At 47.7% G+C, this 21,663-nt stretch overlaps 5 protein-coding genes across 5 annotated transcripts; 1 reads left to right on the forward strand and 4 right to left on the reverse strand.

Annotated features, from left to right (window-relative positions):
* Positions 1-787: 787 nt before the first annotated feature.
* H1-1 (H1.1 linker histone, cluster member) lies at positions 788-4,127 on the reverse strand. Its single transcript, XM_025442197.3, has one exon. It carries the CDS (start codon positions 4,054-4,056, stop codon positions 3,409-3,411), a length of 648 nt encoding a protein of 215 aa, XP_025297982.1. The 5' UTR covers positions 4,057-4,127; the 3' UTR covers positions 788-3,408.
* A 2,368-nt stretch (positions 4,128-6,495) lies between these two features.
* Positions 6,496-7,527, forward strand: LOC118353423 (histone H3.1). The gene has a single exon (XM_049105897.1). The coding sequence runs from the start codon at positions 6,580-6,582 to the stop codon at positions 6,988-6,990; it is 411 nt and encodes a 136-aa protein (XP_048961854.1). The 5' UTR covers positions 6,496-6,579; the 3' UTR covers positions 6,991-7,527.
* Positions 7,528-14,291: 6,764 nt separating this feature from the next.
* Positions 14,292-14,711, reverse strand: LOC112656882 (histone H4). The gene has a single exon (XM_049105907.1). The coding sequence runs from the start codon at positions 14,653-14,655 to the stop codon at positions 14,344-14,346; it is 312 nt and encodes a 103-aa protein (XP_048961864.1). The 5' UTR covers positions 14,656-14,711; the 3' UTR covers positions 14,292-14,343.
* A 4,309-nt stretch (positions 14,712-19,020) lies between these two features.
* Positions 19,021-19,560, reverse strand: LOC112656766 (histone H3.1). Its single transcript, XM_025442219.3, has one exon. The coding sequence runs from the start codon at positions 19,500-19,502 to the stop codon at positions 19,092-19,094; it is 411 nt and encodes a 136-aa protein (XP_025298004.1). The 5' UTR covers positions 19,503-19,560; the 3' UTR covers positions 19,021-19,091.
* A 541-nt stretch (positions 19,561-20,101) lies between these two features.
* On the reverse strand, positions 20,102-20,946 carry LOC112656781 (histone H2A type 1-E). Its single transcript, XM_025442257.3, has one exon. The coding sequence runs from the start codon at positions 20,878-20,880 to the stop codon at positions 20,488-20,490; it is 393 nt and encodes a 130-aa protein (XP_025298042.1). The 5' UTR covers positions 20,881-20,946; the 3' UTR covers positions 20,102-20,487.
* Between the last annotated feature and the right edge of the window lie 717 nt (positions 20,947-21,663).

The raw sequence follows: 21,663 nt of genomic DNA on the forward strand, positions 1-21,663 counted from the left end.
TCATGACCCAGAAGATATGCCTAACCTAGAATATACATACATACATACATACATACACCTACCAATGGAAGTGCCCCAAACCTAAATTCCAGGAAGCCATATATATACCTCTACAATGTGGCACGCTCTAATATGTTCTAATTTATCCCTGACAGGCCATGAGAAACACTGCACTAATGCAACTTTTTCATCAGCAAGTGGAAGCACAAAGAGGTAGAATAGTTGATGATAAATAGTCAGGACTAGGTCTCCTGATGCTGATGCTCCAAGCCTTAGGACTGATGCTCCAAGCCTTAGGACTCCATACTTTCTCCCTTTATATTCTTTTTTACCTGAGTCATCCCCTGGGTGACCTCACCCAGGTTCATGGCTTTAAATGCCATCCATATACCAATGATTCCCAATTGTATAGTTCCACCTTAATTCAACACCATCTACCCCAAAACTATTCTTCTCAAAGCTACCAGTCACCTCCATACTACCTACCCAAGAGGCTACTCTCAGGTCTGTACTCCATTCCGTCAATCTGCAGCGTTTGGACCCAGTCGCTAACACCCTCATCTACTTGGTAATCTCATGGATTCAATTTCTGACTCACTCTCTTCCAGCAATACCACAGCACACCTGGTTCTCTTAAGATGATTGGCTTAGAAAAACGTCTTTTTCTAGTTCATTCTTTCAGCCACATTGAGTTTTATAGAAGATCATATGATCATATCAATATATTAAAATCTAAAAGCTGAAAAATTTTCTGAAAATAAAAGAAAATTTGAAAGTATTTAAAATTATGGAGATACCAAAAATTAACAGATATCCTAAAGGACAAACCATAGCTTAATTAAAACCAAGAACTAAAAAGAGATTCCTGCTAAAGTATTTACTTTGGAAAGTCTCAGCAAATACATACAAAAAGGAAACAAAATGCTTTATGTTCACATTGAGGAAGATGAAGCAATAAAGTTAGTTTGCTAATGACTAGGAAAAACTCAAGGGGCTCTATTTTAAAAAGTAACAAGTGGAATTATAGAAATTTGATAAGTTCACTGGATACAACATATCAATACCTTTCCTTCTTCCTAGCAGTAAGACCTAAAGGAGTCTTCCAGTTCACAGTAGAAACAGGCATACAAATTAATAAAGGTATATGACTTATATGGAGAGATCAATAGAAAAGGACACAGAAATAGATCCTATTATTTAAGACTTTAATAACAGAGGACATACTTCAGTGGGAGAAATGGATGGATTATTTAATAAATTGTGTTAGGACAACTGGCCATCTGGGCGAATATAAACTTGGTTTCTAAAAGTGCATAAAATTAGAGACTAAAAATTTTTTAGGAAGCAACATTTTTTAGAAGAAAACCTAGGCTGCTGAATGAATAATGGAGGCATTGGGTTCAGCTTCTTAACCAAGAATGGAAATCTAGAAGCTTTAAAAGAAAAGTTTCTAACATTTAATATTTGGGACTTTATATAGATCTCACTTTATATAATACTTATAACTGGAAAACACAGCATAAACAAAATCTAGTAAAAAAATGCCAAAATCAGAAAACTGTCTGAAATACAGGCGACAAGTAGTTCATTCTCATATGTATATGTATGTGTATGTGTATATATATATATATATACAACCCAACACAATGGGACAAGAAAAACTGCCTGATGAAAAAAATGAGCAAAAGTATAAAGCCTGCATTCTCTGAAGGGCATAATCAAATGACCAATAAACCTAAAGAAAGGATGTATTAGTGGCCATGATGATGCCAATCAAAGGGACAATGTGAAATAATTTTATATCCTTTTACACTGGCAGAAATTGAGACCACACCTTGGTGGTTGAAATGGATGAGGGGAAACTATTTCCAGAATATGTCAGCACCAATTGAAATATAAAATACACTCTAATCTAGCAATTTCAGTGTGGAACTCTTGCATCCTGGTCAGCAATAATAAATGGAAACAATGTCAACGGTTATCAGTAGGAAATGTGTGAATAATTTGTTACTGCAGGTGAAGGACATGAAAAAGATTGGACTTGAACAGATTTTCAAAAGGTTTCAAGAGAAAAGATTCAGGGTGTATGAAGTCACTGTTTTGTAAATAACCCTAACCAAAAACTAAAATGGACAATGATGCTTGTATAGGATAGGTGGTCATAAAGGACTGAGTTCATAGCATGAAAACCAGTTTAAGGGAGAGGAAGTAGAGATGTTAAGTGCCTATCTGGCAGATGTTATGGGATAGGAGGCCAGCAAGACAATGGAAAAAAGATCCATTTTTAAAATAGAACAAAGAATTTGTAAGACCATGATGTAAAAATAAGGCCTTCCAACCAAGTAGGACCATATGTAAAAGTAAGGCCTTACAACCAATTGAGCGATGTTAAGTAGTACCACTGGCTTGCCACATTTTCTCCTCGAAGGTGAAAAGACATTAGAATCTGTATCCCAGAATTACATTTCAAAAACCTAGAAGGACACTTCTGTAAAAGTGTTCTTCCCTACTTAATAGTGCCAGTTTCCAGAATGGAAACCCCTGCACCCGATGAAATACACTCGTTAGGCACAGTGGTCTTTCAATATCCAATCAGGGCAGCTTTGTTCCGTTATATGCAGAGAAGCCCGGTTAAGGGCTTTTGGGCTTCGGCTCTTAACTTCATTGCAGCCAAACTCCTTTGTCATCACCACCGCCAGAAACTTGCAGGCAGCCTGCGACTCGACCCACGCGGAGGCGCCGCACCAGCAAAACCGACCTGCAGCTGCCAGAGCGCAGCCCAAGGAACTCAGGCCTGCCTGATAGGGCTCAAGGACACCAACCTGCGCGCCATCCAAGCCAGGCGCGTCCTCATTAAGGCCAAGGACATCCAGCTGGAGCGCCGCGTTTGTGGGTGTGGCCAAACAGGCCACACTCGGGGCGCCCGGGAACACCAGGTCCATGGCCTCGAACCCAACCCCCGCCCAAGAGAATCCTAGTGGCCAGGTGTGCACCGGGCCCAGGCTTCCAGCTGAGGCTGGGAGGAGGCTTCGGTCAAGGTTAACGGATTAGCGCTGATGGCGAACTAGCCTGGGGTGTGGGACCTATGGGGTAGGCGGGGGTGTCCAAGTCCTCCCATAAAGGTTCTGGACTCCGACAAAACCTGGCAGGAACGTAACCAGGTCGGGGGTTCCCAAGTCCCCGAACGCGCACTCGGCCTAGGACCCAAGACACCATGGAGTTTCCTTAGATACCGAAGGGACGGTGGCCAGGGAGTGGGGCGGGTGGACCGAGCACAGCTGTCGCAAGGGGGCAGAAACTGACGCCAGAGCCAGAACACCCTGGATATCAAAGCTCTTTCCCTGAAGTATGTTGGTGGCTCTTAAAAGAGCCGTTGGGTTATTGGAAGTCAAGTTCCAACTGCAACGCTTACTTCTTCTTGGGTGCCGCCTTCTTGGGCTTGGCAGCCGCCTTGGGCTTGGTCACTTTGGCCTTGGCCGCCTTGGGCTTCACGGCCTTGGCTTTGGCGGGGCTCTTGGCGACCTTCTTCGCCTTCACCACCTTGGGCTTCTTGGGGCTCTTGGAAGCCTTCTTGGTCACAGCCGGCTTCTTGGCCTTTTTCGGGGTCTTGACCGCCTTTTTGACAGCCGCCGTAACCTTCTTGGGTTTCTTTGAAGCGCCCGCAACCTTGGCCTTCGTTACCTTTGCGGGGTTGGCCTTGGCCTCCCCGGAGGCCGCCTTCTTGTTGAGCTTGAAGGAGCCCGAGGCGCCGGTGCCCTTGGTCTGCACCAGGGTCCCCTTGCTCACCAGGCTCTTGAGGCCCAGCTTGATGCGGCTGTTGTTCTTCTCCACGTCGTAGCCGGCGGCCGCCAGCGCCTTCTTGAGCGCGGCCAGGGACACGCCGCTGCGCTCCTTGGACGACGACACGGCCTGGACGATCAGCTCCGACACGGAAGGGCCCGTAGACTTCTTCTTGGCAGCGGCCGCGGACTTGGCCGGCCTCTTGGCCTTCTTGCCGGCCGCAGGCTTCTCAGGGGGAGTGGAAGCGGCGGGAGCGGGCGGCGCGGTCTCAGACATGGCGAAAGGAGCGCGAGGAGAGGCGACTGCCAGAACCTGACGGAGCAGAAAGACGCCGGAGGCCCCCGAGCGGCGTATTTATAGGGCGGGGCCGTGCTGTGATTGGTGCTCTCAGGCGCCCGCCCCTCGCCCCCGAGCGCCCCCTGCCGCCCCCTGCGTCGCCGCCCCGGGCGCCGCACCTGAAGGGCCTGGGCGGCAGCTCCCCGCGATCGCCGACTGCCTTGTTCCGACCGCAGATCCGGGCGGGATGGGCTCGGGCTCGGAGCGCGGGAGCGGCGGCGGGGCCACCCCGCTCTCTACAGCAGGCCTTCTCCCCGGGGGCCGGGGGGGACAGCGGCCTGTGAGGGAGGCGTCGTCAGGGCCGTGCGTTTCCAGCCCGCGGTGAACGGGAAAGGTCGGATGTGGGGCGGCGCGGGAGGGGGACAGGAAAGCGGGCCGTGTGTGTGTGTGTGTGTGTGAGTGTGTGTGTGTGTGTGTGTGTGCGCGCGAGCGAGCCGGGGCGGCGTGGAGGAGGCGCGGCCTTGTCCGCGGGGCTGGGATCAGCCCCCATCAACGCCGCCACCCTTCCCGGCGACGCCCAGGACGCGGGCGCGGGGTCCATAGCTCTGACCGACCCTCACAGGCGCGGCCGGGCGAACGCCGGAGCTCGCTGACGCCGTCCTTCACGCGCGGGCGGCACGTGTGGAAAACGCAGCGCGCACGGAAACATCCCTGGGGGCGGAGAACGACTCGCTTTCACGGGGCGGTGCGCCTCACGGCCTCCTGGTGCCCTCCGCGGCCTCCCAGCGCAGCCACAGCAGGGGCTGAGTCCTCGCCGTTGCGTGTCGCCGTGCGGTTCTTCAGCGGCGGAGCTGCCAGGAGGGCAGAGGAGGGCGGGCTGGACTCCACGCGCCCCTCCCCCACGCCGTGAGGGGCTGGGAGAGCCGCTGTCCTGGCGCCCCCCCCCCCCCGACTTTCTAGGACAATCGTCCTCTAGTTGCCTTGGGCTTTCGGAAGCATTTCAGGCACCGGCAACACTCCGGTGACTAAACGGGGAAACCGGACACATGAGAAAACGCGTCTCGCGGCGCGGAGGAGACTGGCCCTGTCCCCGGGCTCTGCGCAGCCGCTTGCGGCCAGGCGGGGTCGGTGCGGTCGCTCTCAGCGCTGCGAGCCTCAGGTTCTCAAACGAGTCCGCGCGGCCTTAGCGCCGCGAGTTTCCCGGAGTGTCACACGCCCGACAATCTTGTCACCCGCTTGCGGCCGACTTCCCGCTAACACCTTCGCCACCACAGTCAATTGCTTCCCATTTTCCTGCTGTTTTCACAACACGTGAATTACTACCACTTTGGGAGAGAACAATCGGAGATAGACGTTTGAAGGACAATGATAATAACAAGTGTAATGTTATATGTAAATGCATACAGCATGACATACATCCAGTCCTCCAAGACGGTAAGGTTGCGTAGGTGAACATCATTCAGAAGTCAAAACTTTCTTACTCTAATAACCGAGGACTCTAATTAAACGTAGCTTTTTAAAAGGAAATACAGGATTCAGGAATTTCTAAGGTTCCGGCCTCCTGTGTAAACCATTGGGTTAGATGGGCTTCACATAAAATACGAACGTTCCACCTAAATTTAAGGACGGCTGAATCTCTTAAAGGCTGATCGGTATACACTCAACCAACGAAAAGGTAGAATCTGGTCTACCTACTCTTGCTACAAAAGGGTTATATTTGATGTTTTTAATTTTGAAAAACATTTTAAGGACTATAAAATTAGGTCTGGGCGGTGAGAAGTTGGCCCTTCTTGTGGCTCAGAATCCAGGTGATTGACCGCGTACACGCCTGCTCCGCAAGGCTCGAGAGGTTGGTACTGGAGAATTGAGTCATTGATATTTTACACCTGACAAAATGTACTCTAAGCTTAAAATATGAGTTGCAGAAAGCTCCAAGTTTGGAAGACATGATTAACTTTTTTTTTTTTTTTAACATTTAACAAACTGGTGCCTGATTACTGGAAATATTTCTGTAAACGCCAGTATAATTTAACTATGGTTGAGATGGTCTTCAAAGGAGCTCCTTCATTTAAGCATTGTAAAGGGGTGCCATTTTTGAAAAAGGTTTCAGAAGTTTGTAATCCGATATCGTGCTATTGAGCAGGGAGTATAAAGAGTACATTATTGGGGGGCAATATTTCTCAAATTTCTCCCCAAGAAATGAAGAACTATAGAGTTTTGGAGTACAATATGAACAAAGTCAATGACTACTTTTTTGAAAACCTTCAAGTCACTGCGCTCAGACTGAAAATCAGATGTGGAAGGAACAAAAAGCTTGAAAAGATGAGGATTACGTGGTAGCCAATGAAACTGCGCTATTGTTGGAAAGTTAAAAGATAGACCAATCAGGGCTTGTAACATAATATCGTCATGTTTTTATCGTCCAATCACTACACTTTATGTACTATAAATATAAGCAAGTAGCCAAAGCGAGGTATTCGTGTCAGTGCTTTGAACATTCTTGTCCTTATTGTTCACTTCGTTATGGCTCGCACGAAGCAGACGGCGCGCAAGTCGACGGGCGGCAAGGCCCCGCGCAAGCAGCTGGCCACCAAGGCGGCCCGCAAGAGCGCGCCGGCCACCGGCGGCGTCAAGAAGCCGCACCGCTACCGGCCCGGCACGGTGGCCCTGCGCGAGATCCGGCGCTACCAGAAGTCCACGGAGCTGCTGATCCGCAAGCTGCCGTTCCAGCGCCTGGTGCGCGAGATCGCGCAGGACTTCAAGACCGACCTGCGCTTCCAGAGCTCGGCCGTCATGGCGCTGCAGGAGGCGTGCGAGGCCTACCTGGTGGGGCTCTTCGAGGACACCAACCTCTGCGCCATCCACGCCAAGCGCGTCACCATCATGCCCAAGGACATCCAGCTGGCGCGCCGCATCCGCGGGGAGAGGGCGTAAGTGTTTGGTCAAGGAGCGCCAACTTGAAACCCAAAGGCTCTTTTCAGAGCCACCACGTTTTCAAGTAAATTGGCTGTAAAAAACTGAGACAACCGTTCTGTTGATCCGTGTACTTCTAACAAAGGGTATGGGTTTACAGAGGTCTACATTAGTCTAAATACATGGGAATAAAACTGGCCCTTTTTAAGAAAATGCATTCTATCCACTTATGAGGTAGACCGAAGGAGAATATGCCCCCCCCCCCCAACGGGGAGCCCGATGCCGGACTCGATCCCAGGACTCCGGATCACCCCCTGAACCGAAGGCAGACGCCCAACCGCTGAGCCCCCCAGGCGTCCCCAAACTGGTCTTTTAAAGGTGGAAAAGTACCTGTTCACTTAGGTCTGAATGAGCCAGTAAGTTTCAAGAGCGACACGAAACAACCGGCATTTTAAAAGCATCAAATATGGCCTCCTGAGCGTGGGTTATGAAACGAACAGGAATAGTAGAGTTTCATAGGCCGTGTAAAAATGTCTAAAAAACATGGTTTGTCATGAACTATAAGCTCAAGTTGTATTTCTCTGGTCTTAGTATTTTTGCCATTACTGAAATCGCTGCGAAACAAACCTTTAGCGTTAAGTATTCTACTTAAAACACTTGGAATCCTACGAGTTTACTACAAGCTCCTTCATTGGAACAATGCAGTTCAGCTAAAGTGAAGACCAATGGTTAAGCCGGGTTCTGACCCCCGCCCGCCCCGAGTTCCCCGGGCTTGGAGGAGGGCTTAAGGGAGGGGACTGCTGGCGTCACATTTCCCGCCTGCGCACTTTCCGTCTCTACAGCTGCAGGGGTGGGGCTGGGGTCATCGTTATAAAAAGACCCGCTCTGGCTTGAATTCCCACTTGCTGTTCGTTTGCTTCTCAGAGAGCTATGTCTGGTCGCGGCAAGGGCGGGAAGGGGCTGGGCAAGGGCGGCGCCAAGCGCCACCGCAAGGTGCTGCGCGACAACATCCAGGGCATCACCAAGCCCGCCATCCGGCGGCTGGCCCGGCGCGGCGGCGTCAAGCGCATCTCGGGCCTCATCTACGAGGAGACCCGCGGGGTGCTCAAGGTGTTCCTGGAGAACGTGATCCGGGACGCCGTCACCTACACGGAGCACGCCAAGCGCAAGACGGTCACGGCCATGGACGTGGTCTACGCGCTCAAGCGCCAGGGCCGCACCCTCTACGGCTTCGGCGGCTGAGTTGTGAGTTCAGCTCCAGGAAATCCTAGTTGGCAACCAAAGGCCCTTTTCAGGGCCACCCAACTGTTCAAAAAAAGGGCTGTCTTGATAAACCTCCGCCGTAGTAAAATCCTCCACTGAATCTGGGAGGATTGCAGGGTTTTTAAAGGTAAAACTCGGGATCCCTGGGTGGCGCAGCGGTTTAGCGCCTGCCTTTGGCCCAGGGCGCGATCCTGGAGACCCGGGATCGAATCTTCCACGTCGGGCTCCCGGTGCATGGACCCTGCTTCTCCCTCTCCCTATGTCTCTGCCTCTCTCTCTCTCTCTCACTGTGCCTATCATAAATAAAAAATTAAAGGTAAAACTCGGCCCTGTAGACCCCTCCACCCAAGGCTCTCCCGTAGCTGAGCAGTATTTTTGTCTTGGGTCCCCATTCACTGCGCGCGAGCACGAGGGAATTCTAAATTCTAAAGTGGGAAAGAATCCAAGAGCCTGAGGAACTTGAGTGATTTCTAGGAACAAAGAGGAACACTGTCCAATCAGCAAGGCCTATCCGTGCTTGTCGACCAATCAGAATAGGTGATCTACACTTATACCCCTCCCCCCGCCCCCCCAGGCGAGCCAGACGGGAATGGGAAGGAAGGCTGGCCAGAAATCCCAAAGCCCTCCTTTAGGGATTTTTAAAATGTATCATTCTTCGGATTATGAGATAGACTCAGAGATAGACTCAGAGGCCTACCAGTGGCCCCCAATCAGGTCCTGAGAACGGTACTGAAGTTTCCGCTACATACAATGATTTGTCTCGAAAAAACAGTCTGGAAGTGGGCAGGAGAGAAACCAGATTCAGGCTGCCAAAAAACCCAAGGCACTGATTTCAGGGGGAAAGTAACATCAGGTTTATGGCGCATAAATGCCTTTTTCATTGTCAGGACAGCCCGTGTATCAGTCATACTTTTCCTTCTCGGAGAAAGGGAAGTTAGGGAGATGGAAATGTTCTAAATTAGATTGTGGGGGTGGTTGTACAATAAATGTACTAAAATGAATTGTACACTTAACGTAGATGAGTTTTATGGTCTATAAACTGTCTCAGTAAAATACAGTGAGTCTGACAGAGCCCGCAGGCTGACTGCAGGCTCAGTATGTCAGCTTCAGCCGATGTCTGCCTAGATTTTTGGGTCCCCCTTTCCACCTGATAACTGTCCTCCAAGATTTCTTGGGGAATGAGAAAAGTACCTAGTCTGGCTTAATGTAAATTGACAATGGGGAGAAGTCAGAGCTGTATTCTGGATGGCCAGAGGAGCAAAAGGGCCTGGTTGAGAAAGTGGCCATGTTATGTTCTCCTTAGCTGGTGTTCCTTCAAGAGATATTACTGACCTCATGTAAAGTGCAAGATATTCTTGTAGGCCTTGGGGTACATCTGTAAGCAAACCACTAACAATTCCCTGTTCTGGATCCAGAGTATATGTAGAGAGGTGTTAGGATACAAATTTTCTCTGTAGGAGGGGAGAGGTAGTTGCTACAACAAATATGATTAGCTTCTATTATGGTCGGCCTGGTTTCTTTATTCATGGCCTTGTAGATAGTACCATACCCATTTGAGACATGCTTGCTGCCCTGGGAGAAAATCTCTGAGCCTTCCTCAATCCTAGCACTCATGAAGGCCTTGTTCAGAATAAAGATAATGCTCCCTGACTTGCCACTCTGCATCATTCCTCAGATCTAGAGGAAAAACTGCCATACATTCAGGCAGTGATAAGTCAAGGAACAGTAGATAATCAATTGTGGCAGAACTCTGGTGGGTGGGCCTAGGGTCTTGTATAGAAAATTCATGCATGTATTCATTCAACTAATGGGGTTCAGGACATATTGTCCCTTAATATGCCACCTTGGCATATTAAACACGTTAAACTCCAGGAGTTTAAGCTTCAGAAGCAGGAAAATCACCCTGACACCCCCTCCACCCCACATCCCGCCCTCCCCACACACACTTCTTTTTTTTTTCCCTGAAAGCAGAAGATAAATCTTTTATGTGAAAGATAGCCTCCTTCACCAGGAGGAAGAGAAACATCCTTATCACCAGAGATGAGAAATTCAGGGCTGAGAAGGTATATGAACAAACCTTATTACTTCTTTACCATTTACTACTTCTAGCCCAAGCTCTTTGTCTTTTCATTCTTTAGAAATGTATTCTTTCTTTGCCTAACAGATATAAAAGCTTCCTTTTATGCTCACTTTTTTGAACCTCCTATCTTTGTGGGGTTCCTGTAATACACACATAGTTAAATTTGGTTTTCTCCTGTTAATCTGTCTTTTTATTATAGGGAAGTCTCAGTCAAGATTTTAAAAGAGTAGAAGGAAAACTATTTATTTCTCTTTTCCCCCACACAATAAACCTTCATAGATAACCTATTAGCTGTCAGTGCTATTCTGGGTGCTAGGAACACTTCAGGGACAAAACAAAGGCCCTGCTCTCAAAGAATCAATTATATTCCAGTTGGGGGAGACAGAACAACAAACAAACATATCGATATGGGGGGGGGGATGCATAGGCTATTTTAAAGAATGAGCAGGAAGGGCTATTATTTTACACAGGATGGTCAGGAAAGTTCTCTTTCATAAGAGAGTGTTTGAGCAGAGGTCTGAATGAAATGAAGTCTGCAGCCCTCCAGTGGCAGGTGGCAGAATATGCCACAAAGAAAACTGACATAAAGATTAAAGGCCCTTGAAAAACAACAGGTACCAGAAGGGACTCTGACCTCTCCTTTTTCTTCCTGAAAGCAGTAGAATAATTCCCCATATGGAAGATGTCATCTTTATATGAGAAGGAAAGTAACATTTTTTTTTTTAACCTTGAATGAGGAGTTGGTGCCAGGAGAAATCAGTACAAACAAACCTTGTAAACTAACACTTATCTTCCTGTTACTTTGCCACAATTCAATACCCTAGTCCAAGCCCCCTTGCCTTGTCATGTTTTCACAGTTAACTACTCTTCATCCAACTCAGTATATAACTGTTCAAGCCTTAACTACTTCTTTGGGCCTTTTCCTTACAAGGGCGCCTTTGTCATGGAAAACACATTGGTGTATCCAATGACTATATATGTGACTATATAAATGAATCGTATGTTTTTCTCCTGTTAACCTGTTTTATGTCAATTTAATTCTTAAGCCCACCAAAAACCAAGAGGATAGAAGTCAAATCCTTCTCCCCTATACCAGGATAAGTGACTTCTATGAAGACAGAAAAGTAAGTACAAAGGCTCTGAGACTGGAACATGCTTGGTCTGTTCCACGAATAGCAAAAAGGTCAGTGAAGACAAAGAAATGCAATAGCAAATGAGATCAGAGGGTGGCCAGAGCCCAGATCATGTAAAGCCATTAGGCTTTAGCCAGCCTCCTGTTTGCCTGGGACTTTCTAAGTTTTAGCACTGAAAGTCTCACATCCCCAGAAACCCCTCAAACTCGGGCAAAATGGAATTACTGGCTACCTTCCTTGTAGACTGGGATAAAGACACTGGTTTTTATTATGAAGATGGAAAACCACTGGAATGTTCTGAGGGTGGACATGACATCTTTTGAAATAATCACTCCTATTGCTGGGTTGAGGAAAAAACTGGCTATAAAGTGGAAATAGAAAGACTAGTTAGGAGTCATGGTCGTCTGGACAAAAGGTTTTTGTGGCTTGTCCAGGAGTAGCAGCATAAGATGTATTTGAAAGGTGCTCTGATTCATTTGTAACATGGAGCTGACTGGATTGGACTAAAGTTATAAGAGAAAAAGCTCAAACAGAACTTCAAGGTTTCTCACCTAAGCCCCTGGAAGAATGGAGTTCCATTTATTGAGGTGCAGAATACTGGAGGAAGAACAGATTTCATGTTTAGGTGTTAAGATACTTAATTTGGACAAGGCAAGTTTGAGATGTCCGTTAGATATTCAAGTAGATATGTCAAATATGCAGGTGGACACGTGGCAAGCTTCATTATGAAGCTAGAAGTGGATGTAAGGAAACTGATAAAAGTTGAGAGGTGATTAAAGCCTCCCTCCTAAAAACAGCCATTGGAGTTTGAGAAATATACAGAAGCAGACACATCATAGGCTTTAGTGTCACCACCAGCAGACCTGACACTTAGAGCTAGGCCGTAGAGTTTTCCTGTGGAGTGTGAACTATTTCACAGAACATAGGACACATCAATAGTGAGACCAAGAAAAGAGAAGGGGCCCAAGAAATGAGCCATAGGTACTCTAGAGCACATACTGGAATAGTTTCTCTATTCCCTACTAAAAGTAGGGCTGTATAGCATTCAATTTGTTAGGGACTGTGCATATCCCTCATAAATCCATGTTGACATTTTGATACCCCGTATGATGGTATCAGGAGGTTGAGCCCTGGGGCACCTGGGTGGCTCAGTGGTTGAGCGTCTCCCTTTGCTCAGGTTGTGATCCCCGGGTCCTGGGATTGAGTCCCTCATCAGGCTCCCAGCAGGGAGCCTGCTGCTCCCTCTAGGTCTCTGCCTCAGTCTCCCATGAATAAGCAAAATCTTTCCAAAAAAAAGGGGTGGGGAAGAGGTTGGGCCCTTGGGTAGTGATTAGATCATGAGCATGCAACATTCAGGAATGGAATTTCTGCCCTTTATAAATAACACTTCAGCAAGCTCTCTGGCCTTTCCCTCTGCCATGTGCTCTTTTCCCTCTGCCATGTGAGAGCACGGCAGGACAAGTCTATGAAACAGGAACTGGGTTCTCACCAGACCACAAATCTTGTCTGAAAGTGTCCTGTCCGTCCTGCCGGCACCTTGATCTTGGACTTCCAGCATCCAGAACGGTTGAGAAAGCAGTTTGTTACTTAACGCCAGTCTATGGCATGTTTGTTATAGCAGCCTGAGCTAAGACACCATTGCCTGGATATAGGTAATACTTACCCAGCTTCCTTCCACTGACAATTGACATTTCTACTCATTTACTATTACGATATACTGCAATAAAAAGTGTTTAAATTCTTATTGACCTTATCCAGTCTTACTATTTATATGTTGGCAATTTCCACATTTTTCTCTAAACCCGACCTCAAGAATCTTTTCCAACAGCCTACTCAGTATCTTCCTGCCAGAGGTAAGGGTTAGCGGACTACCTTATTTCCATAGCAGCCATCAATATATTTCTGATGCATTAAATCAAAGATGCTGACTATTCAGTTGTCTGGTTTATCAATTTGAGGGCATACTTCAAAACACTTTTTGACGATGTCTGAGGGGTTCATTAAAAACCATTTACAGGAGGCAGAAGAGAGAGAAGACCTGGCAAAGGGTCGAAGGGGAAGGTGCAGGACAGTCTGAGCCAGTCCCAGAGGGAGCCCTTCCCTGGAGCCCTCGTGTTGCCACCTACCAGAGGCCTTAGGAACTCGAGCAGTCGGGAGACCGGATCTCCTAAGTGGGAACTCCCAGATCCTGCTTAGCCAAGGACTTGTGGGTGCCCGGGGCCGGAGACTAAAAATGCCGGGATACCTCAAAATCTAAGGCTACCGGCTGCAGAGCGGGGAGGACACTTGGCCTCACAGGCGGACTCCAAGCGGAGCGGTGGCGGCCAAGGACTGCTCCTGTCCTGACGTCGCTGGGTGGCAAACACGCTGGGAACAAACACGTAGCTTCTCTCTGGCAACCAATGGATCCTCATGTGAACTTCCTGTGAGGTGGGACGGGCATCCTCCCGCAACCTTGCATTTACCGAACGTCCCCAGACGAAGGAGCTCAGGGGCGACTGGAATACCACCTCCTGCCACAGCACGGGTTGTGGTTCTGTTCCTTCCGGACAAGGGCAGGCGTGACCGCTTCCCGGAGTAAGTGGGCGGCTCCGGTCCGGCCGTTTCCCGCCCGGCCCAGGCGCCTCTAGCCGGCTCCCCATTGGCCGCCCCAAGCCAGGGCCGGTCCCGACTGGCGCGAAACCCGGCCACGCACTAGGTGGCTACCGGATTGGTTGGGCGGGCACCCAGCGGCCCGTCGCGCTCAGACTTGTACTTAGAAGCTCTTAACCAGTAATCGGAAAAACTTAACACTTGGCTCCCAACAAAAGCCCCGAAACAATACGCGTACAGCCCGGTTTAAGAAAATGTGGGCGGCCCTAAAAAGGGCCTTTGAGTAGTAAGTAAAGGATGAAATTCTTAACCCCCGAAGCCGTAGAGGGTGCGGCCCTGGCGCTTGAGCGCGTAGACCACGTCCATGGCCGTGACCGTCTTGCGCTTGGCGTGCTCCGTGTAGGTGACGGCGTCCCGGATCACGTTCTCCAGGAACACCTTGAGCACCCCGCGGGTCTCCTCGTAGATGAGGCCCGAGATGCGCTTGACGCCGCCGCGCCGGGCCAGCCGCCGGATGGCGGGCTTGGTGATGCCCTGGATGTTGTCGCGCAGCACCTTGCGGTGGCGCTTGGCGCCGCCCTTGCCCAGCCCCTTCCCGCCCTTGCCGCGACCAGACATGGCACAAGCGCTCTGTGCGACGACCTCCCGGCGCTGGGCCTGCGCCTCCGCCGGGAGTAATTATAAGCAGGCGTCGGACCTCGTTGAGAACTGAGGGCGCGGGCGGGAAGCGGGGCTTCGGCCCCTCCTCGGGCTCCGCCCCCTCGGGCCGCGCTCCCGGGACCGTCCCGTGAGAGACGGAGCCGGGCGCTCGCCGCCGAGCTCGGCGGGTTCCGCAGCCCAGGGCTGTTCGCTTCTGCAGCCTCCCCTCCTTACTCAGCGGAATGCGATTAGGGGCTTCCCGTGTCCAACAGTCCTGCACGTCCTCGTCTCCATCGGAGTAATTGTTAGCTGGGAAGGGTACCCCCAGAGGCCACCCCAAGATAAGACCTGCCGCCGCAAAATGGGCCACTTTGGTAGGAAGGGGAGCAGAGTATGGCACCCCAAAATAGGCCTCGGACATAAGGGCTGTTAGAACAGATTATTTTTAGGAAACAGACGCAGGAGAGTCTAAAACCAGAAAAGTCACTCTTCTTTAACTCCCAACAATACAGACAACACAGATACGTATATAATAGTGAACGTTGGTCTTAAATAACACCATGTAATAAAGTACAAGACGTTGATGAATTCTGGGTTTTTTAGTTTTGTCTTCAATTGAAGTATAGCTGACATACATTATGCTAGTTTTAGGTGTGCGGCAGTAAATTGAGGTTATATACATTATGAAATGCTCATCATGATAAGTGTTTTTGCCACCTGTTACCAAAATCATTATGATTATATTCCCTATGCTATACTTTGCATCCTTGTGACTTATTTGTCGGATAACTGGAAGTTTGTACCTTTTAATCACCTTCACCTATTTCGCCTCTTACCCCCCACCCCCACAACTACCAATTTGTTCTCTTTATTTGTCTCTTCGTTATGTTTTTTTAGATTCCACACGTAAGTTAAATCATATGGCATTTGACTTTCTCTACCTTATTTCATTTAGCATATGCCCTGTCAGTCCATCCATATGAATAGCAAGATTTCATCCTCTTTTTATGCTAATATTCCCCTGTATATACAATTGACCCTTGAATTATGCAGGGGTTCGGGCGCTGACCCCTGCACACTTGAAAATCCGAATATAACTTTTGACGGACCCTAAACTACCAAAACCATAGTTGAATAGAAGCCTTACCCTAATAAAGTCTATTAACATAGTTTATATATGTATTCTATGCTGCATTCTTACATAAAGTAAACCAGAGAAAAGAAAATGTTACCGAAAGAATCATAAGGAAGAAACGTTTACAGCAGCATGTCGTATTTATTGGAAAAAACTATGCAAATAAGTGGGCTCAGCCAGTTTAAAACCTGATTGTTCAAGGATCAATTCTATATACCACATTTTCTTTATTTTTTTCAAAAGATTTTATTTATTCATGAGAGAGACATAAGCAGAGGGAGAAACAGGCTCCCTCTAGGGAGCCTAATGTGGGACTTGATCCCAGGACCCCTGGATCACTGCCTGAGCCAAAGGCAGATGCTCAACCACTGGGCCACCTAGGTGCCCCTTTATCCATTCACCTATTAATTGACAGACTGTTTTGTTTTTCATACATGACATGTCAAATATGGTTGTCTGAAAATACTCCCGTGCCCTGACCAAGGGAGCATTGACCATGTCAGCTTTCTGGCTGCTCTGAAGCCACTGCTGGAATGCAGTTCAGTCTCTCAACTGACTTCCCACTGTTAAGTCTCCCTAAAACACTCATCGCTTAGTAAGTCACTTCTCTTGGGATGACTGGAAGGGTTACTGCTGAATTTTTCACTCTGAAAAATGCACCCTGATTTTGGTTTCCTCCTCTCTTCTTAAAGTCTGTAACAAACCAAACGTGGTTCTAAACACCAACAGCATTAGCTGCAAACTTCAGCCTGTGTTGTAATATCACTCTATGGTGCCTGGGAGAGAAAAATCCTATGTGACTGAGGACCTTGCAACAGCTATTTCAAAGATACAGTTTGTACATTAAACACTCCTTTTTTTTCCTCCAGCGTTACCTTAGCCACTCTGCTAATAAAAAGTAATAAATGTTTAATGCAATGATATTAAAATGTTAGAAAAACCTCCAGTTCAGTAAATTTTTTTTCGCAAATGCGAATTTCTTCCATTCTTTGATTTTACAATTCCTGCTGAAGTTTTATTTCCAAACTGAGTGACAATGTCATGCCAAATGAAAAGGAAATTTAGAAGCTAAATTTTGCATTTGTATTTTAATTTAAAAAATCTTAGATTTTTTTTTTAGGGGGGAAAATAATAGCTCAGAGAAATTGATAGTATTCATACAATGCTATGTGTCCAAAAATCAACTCATGTTATTGCAATAACAGTTCTGAGGTAGGTAGTATTCCCATTTTTCTGATGGAGAAATCACTGTGGGTAGAAGGGCACAGTAACTCGTACAACTGGGATTTGAATGCTGGCAATCTACCATCTAAATGCTGCTCTGTGCTGCCATCTTCCAGAGTACTCCTGGAGAACAAAGTTATAAATTCTAAGAGGGTGCTAAATTTACCTTCCTAGACACTGGGCATTTATTCTGTTGAGGGGCTCAAGTAAATGAAGATGTAAAGCCTTGATTCTTGACCCTTGGCTGGGAAAGGGGTGGCAGGTGTGGGGTGAGGAACAGCCCTTCTGAGCCACTGTCCCCAAGCCATCTAACCCTCAGACCCTCAGACACCAATGAGTACTTTTACTTTTTTAAAGCTATTCTCTCAGGGCCTGTACCTAAAATACCCTTTTCCTAACAGATACAGAAAATATTAGGGGAAAAAGCCAAACAAGGTACGTAAGAGCCAGCACAGATATAAGAAAATCCTAGAGAATTGGACTTCAGCTGGTACCCAGAGCTGGAGAGCAGTCACCCTACTTCAAGCCAAGGTCCCTGGAGTCTCTGACAGACCCTTTATAGGGGTCGCAGGGGTCTGTGCCAGGGTTCCATGTACAAGAGTCTGGAAAAATGGAATGTCAAAAATATAACACAGTGACACACACAAACACACAGAAATGTCCAATCTTATTTTTTTAAATGCAAGTATGTTGTAAAGGAAAAGTTGCTTTATTAGAATCATGGAATGTAAATAAATCCAAGGAAACTACATAATTCAAGTTTAATCTTCTGTGTTTTGTGTTTCTTGTTGAGTTGTCCACGATTTAATATGGTGCATCAACTGACATCTCAGACAGGCCCCAAACTTTGAGGTGTTTAAGAGCTAAGGTGTAGAGAGCCAAACAAGCAAAACCTTTGGAATTTGGGGTCTGTCATATTCTACAGCATTCTGTACTTTCGTAAGGCAATTTTGAAAATAATTGTTTTCCAAAACAATAAGGTGAAATATGGAAATTAAATTTCAAAAGAAGTTATTTTTTTCAACACTCAGCCACTGTTCTTAGGTGGGTCATCTTCCTTCCAATACTGAATCCCCAACTCCAAAAAAGAGCAAATAAAAGAAAATTGGGTTACAACTCCTAAACCTGAATGGAAACTACAGCTGAGAACCATGAAAAAATAATGTAGCATGGCCCTGTAAGAAATAAAGCCATACAATAGGGATCCCTGGGTGGCGCAGCGGTTTGGCGCCTGCCTTTGGCCCAGGGCGCGATCCTGGAGACCCAGGATCGAATCCCACATCGGGCTCCCGGTGCATGGAGCCTGCTTCTCCCTCTGCCTGTGTCTCTGCCTCTCTCTCTCTCTCTGTGACTATCATAAATAAATAAATAAATAAATAAATAAATAAATAAATATTAAAAAAAAAAAAAGAAAAAAAAGAAATAAAGCCATACAACCAACCTGTAGCAGGGCCACAAATAATGTATTAAATACAGGGACTTGATACAATTATGCTTCATCAACTGATCAACACTTACGAATGGGTAGGTGGCTATAAATAAATATGCAAGAAGTTGGAGCCTTACCAGTCATGAGACCACTTCAGGCTAACCAGAAAATAAAAACGTAAAACTTACTGAGGTGAGGAGTCGTTATCTGATAAATACTAAAAATATGTAAATATGTTATAATTTCAAACTTGGATTCAGAATCTGAGCACTTTCCAGACCTCATGGACACCAATGAGCAAAGAAGTTCTTAGAGGCTGTATTCTAGAATGTACGGTTTTAAAAAGATCCTAGGAAGATCCAAACCTCTTAAGTGGACAGCCCACGTACCATACTGGTGTTTAGCATTCATTTACTTCAAAAAATCGTAAATGCTTTTTGCCCTTTTCGTTGTGGACAATAAATGATCCTTCAGCGGGGGGGGGATGCCAACGACCAGGTAAGCGCTGGTTCCTAATACACTTAGTGCGGTCCTGGTTAATTAGGTATCACAGCACTTCTGTTGAGTTAAGTGGGTGGCTCTGAAAAGAGCCTTTGGGTTTCAAGTTGGCGCTCCTTGACCAAACACTTACGCCCTCTCCCCGCGGATGCGGCGCGCCAGCTGGATGTCCTTGGGCATGATGGTGACGCGCTTGGCGTGGATGGCGCAGAGGTTGGTGTCCTCGAAGAGCCCCACCAGGTAGGCCTCGCACGCCTCCTGCAGCGCCATGACGGCCGAGCTCTGGAAGCGCAGGTCGGTCTTGAAGTCCTGCGCGATCTCGCGCACCAGGCGCTGGAACGGCAGCTTGCGGATCAGCAGCTCCGTGGACTTCTGGTAGCGCCGGATCTCGCGCAGGGCCACCGTGCCGGGCCGGTAGCGGTGCGGCTTCTTGACGCCGCCGGTGGCCGGCGCGCTCTTGCGGGCCGCCTTGGTGGCCAGCTGCTTGCGCGGGGCCTTGCCGCCCGTCGACTTGCGCGCCGTCTGCTTCGTGCGAGCCATTTCGAGAGCGGAAAAAGAGCCTTCCCAAAAACCGGTGAAAACCGAATAGCCCTCCTTCTTTTATACAGCCAGGCCGACAACTATTGGGCCCCAAAACATTCAAAAGTACCCGCGCCCTCCCCGATTGGTCCAGCTCCGTGCCGGGTGCCCGGATTAAGACTTGCTTTCGGGTTGGTGAAGAGATCCTAAACCCTGCCCCTCACTCTAGCTATTCTGACGTCATTTATTTACCGTTTCCCCTTCTTCTATCCACCGAGTACAAAAATCTTGCATGCATAGAGAGCTTCAGGTTATTTTGAAATGTAAGGTAGTCGTGCAAAGCAATATAGTAATTTCCAATGATTTTTTTTTAAAAAGAAGACATTAAGGTAATTTGCAGGTGCTTAGGGCAAAATACAAATGGGCTGCATCTAAAATGAAATTATTTTCTTGGGTGTGGCACAAATATTGTGGAGTTGGGAAAATGCCCCTTATTTACAAGCGCGAATTATCAAGGGTCTGGGACTTGTTATGTGCAACGTTCCCATCCAACTTTAGACCTATAGACCTAGAGAACTTGGGTTCCCAACATCTTAAAACTACAAATGTCCAAATGGAGATTCCGCTTTTTATTAGTGTTTTATAAAACGGGAGCTATGATGCTTGCGAATAACTTTCATTTCAAACTTCTGTCGAATAGAGCAAATACCTTTTCTGCTGGACTTGGAAACTAGCCCACCTAGCTAGCATGGCTAAACACGGTCAGTACGGTTAGCCACTAAATTCCTGTGTGTCGCTTCTCCCTCGAAACGAACGTCATGGGCTTTTTTTCGGGAACTAAAGGTTTCTGAGGGGAACTGTTGACAGTTCACCTTCGATTTTCAAAGATAATACTTAAAAGCGAACCAGCTCTTTTCATGGAAAGTGTGGGTGGCTCTTAAAAGAGCCTTTTTAGGTTGTTAACTCTTTCTTGGTTAGGAAAAAGCCCGTCTGGGGGAAAAAAGTTTTACTTCCCCTTGGCCTTGTGGTGGCTCTCGGTCTTCTTGGGCAGCAGCACGGCCTGGATGTTGGGCAGGACGCCGCCCTGCGCGATGGTCACGCGGCCCAGCAGCTTGTTGAGCTCCTCGTCGTTGCGGATGGCCAGCTGCAGGTGGCGCGGGATGATGCGCGTCTTCTTGTTGTCGCGGGCCGCGTTGCCCGCCAGCTCCAGGATCTCGGCCGTCAGGTACTCCAGCACGGCCGCCAGGTACACCGGCGCGCCCGCCCCGACCCGCTCCGCGTAGTTGCCCTTGCGGAGCAGGCGGTGGACGCGGCCCACCGGGAACTGGAGCCCGGCGCGCGACGAGCGCGTCTTGGCCTTGGCGCGAGCCTTGCCGCCCTGCTTCCCGCGTCCCGACATGGCAAACCTAAGAGTAAGGAAACACGTTCCGAGAAAAATACGAGCGATCTAGAGCTAGGCTGAGAGCGAGAGAAGAATTTATACTAACGGGAGGTAGGCTGTTTGCCGGTCTCCCATTGGCTACATTCAATTACCAATGGAAAATCAGAGTCAGCATCCTTCATTTGCATACAAGCCCTCTGTCTAGCGGGAGGTTTTTAAATGCTCCAATGTAACCCGCTACAAAAGGCTTTTATTTTAATGTTAATAACTGAGTCGGTTTAATTCTTTCAATAATACTTTTTAAAAAAGCAATCAGAAGCGGAAGTGATGTTCCCCATTGCTCTGTCTTTTGGCTGTCGTTTTTCTAGGATTGTGACCAATTGTGGAAAAGAATAAGCAAAAATTGCAAAATAAATAACATTTAAGCAGTATATCTATGCCAGCAGTTGCTTTAACTTTTTGAAAGTCACAACAGAAAAGAAAGGAACAATTCTTCCGGGGCTCCTGGGTACCGCAGTTGGTTAAGCATGGGGCTCTTGGTGTAGGCTCTGATTTTAGGGTTTTGGGACTGGGCCCCAGGAGCTCCGGGAGAGGGGGGGGGCCTCTGCTCTCCGTGTGAAGTTGGCTTGAGATTTTGTCTCCCTCTGCTCTCCTTGCCCCATCTGCCCTCCTCCTTTCCTCCATGCTTGCTCTCAGATAAATAAGCAAATCTAAAACAAACAAACACACAAAAAACTCCACACTATTCTTTGTCAGAGCCCATGTCTCAAAATATCTGAACAATGAAAACTGAAGGCAGGA

This window comes from Canis lupus, chromosome 35, assembly GCF_003254725.2.
Source record: "Canis lupus dingo isolate Sandy chromosome 35, ASM325472v2, whole genome shotgun sequence".
Lineage (NCBI taxonomy): Eukaryota > Metazoa > Chordata > Mammalia > Carnivora > Canidae > Canis > Canis lupus.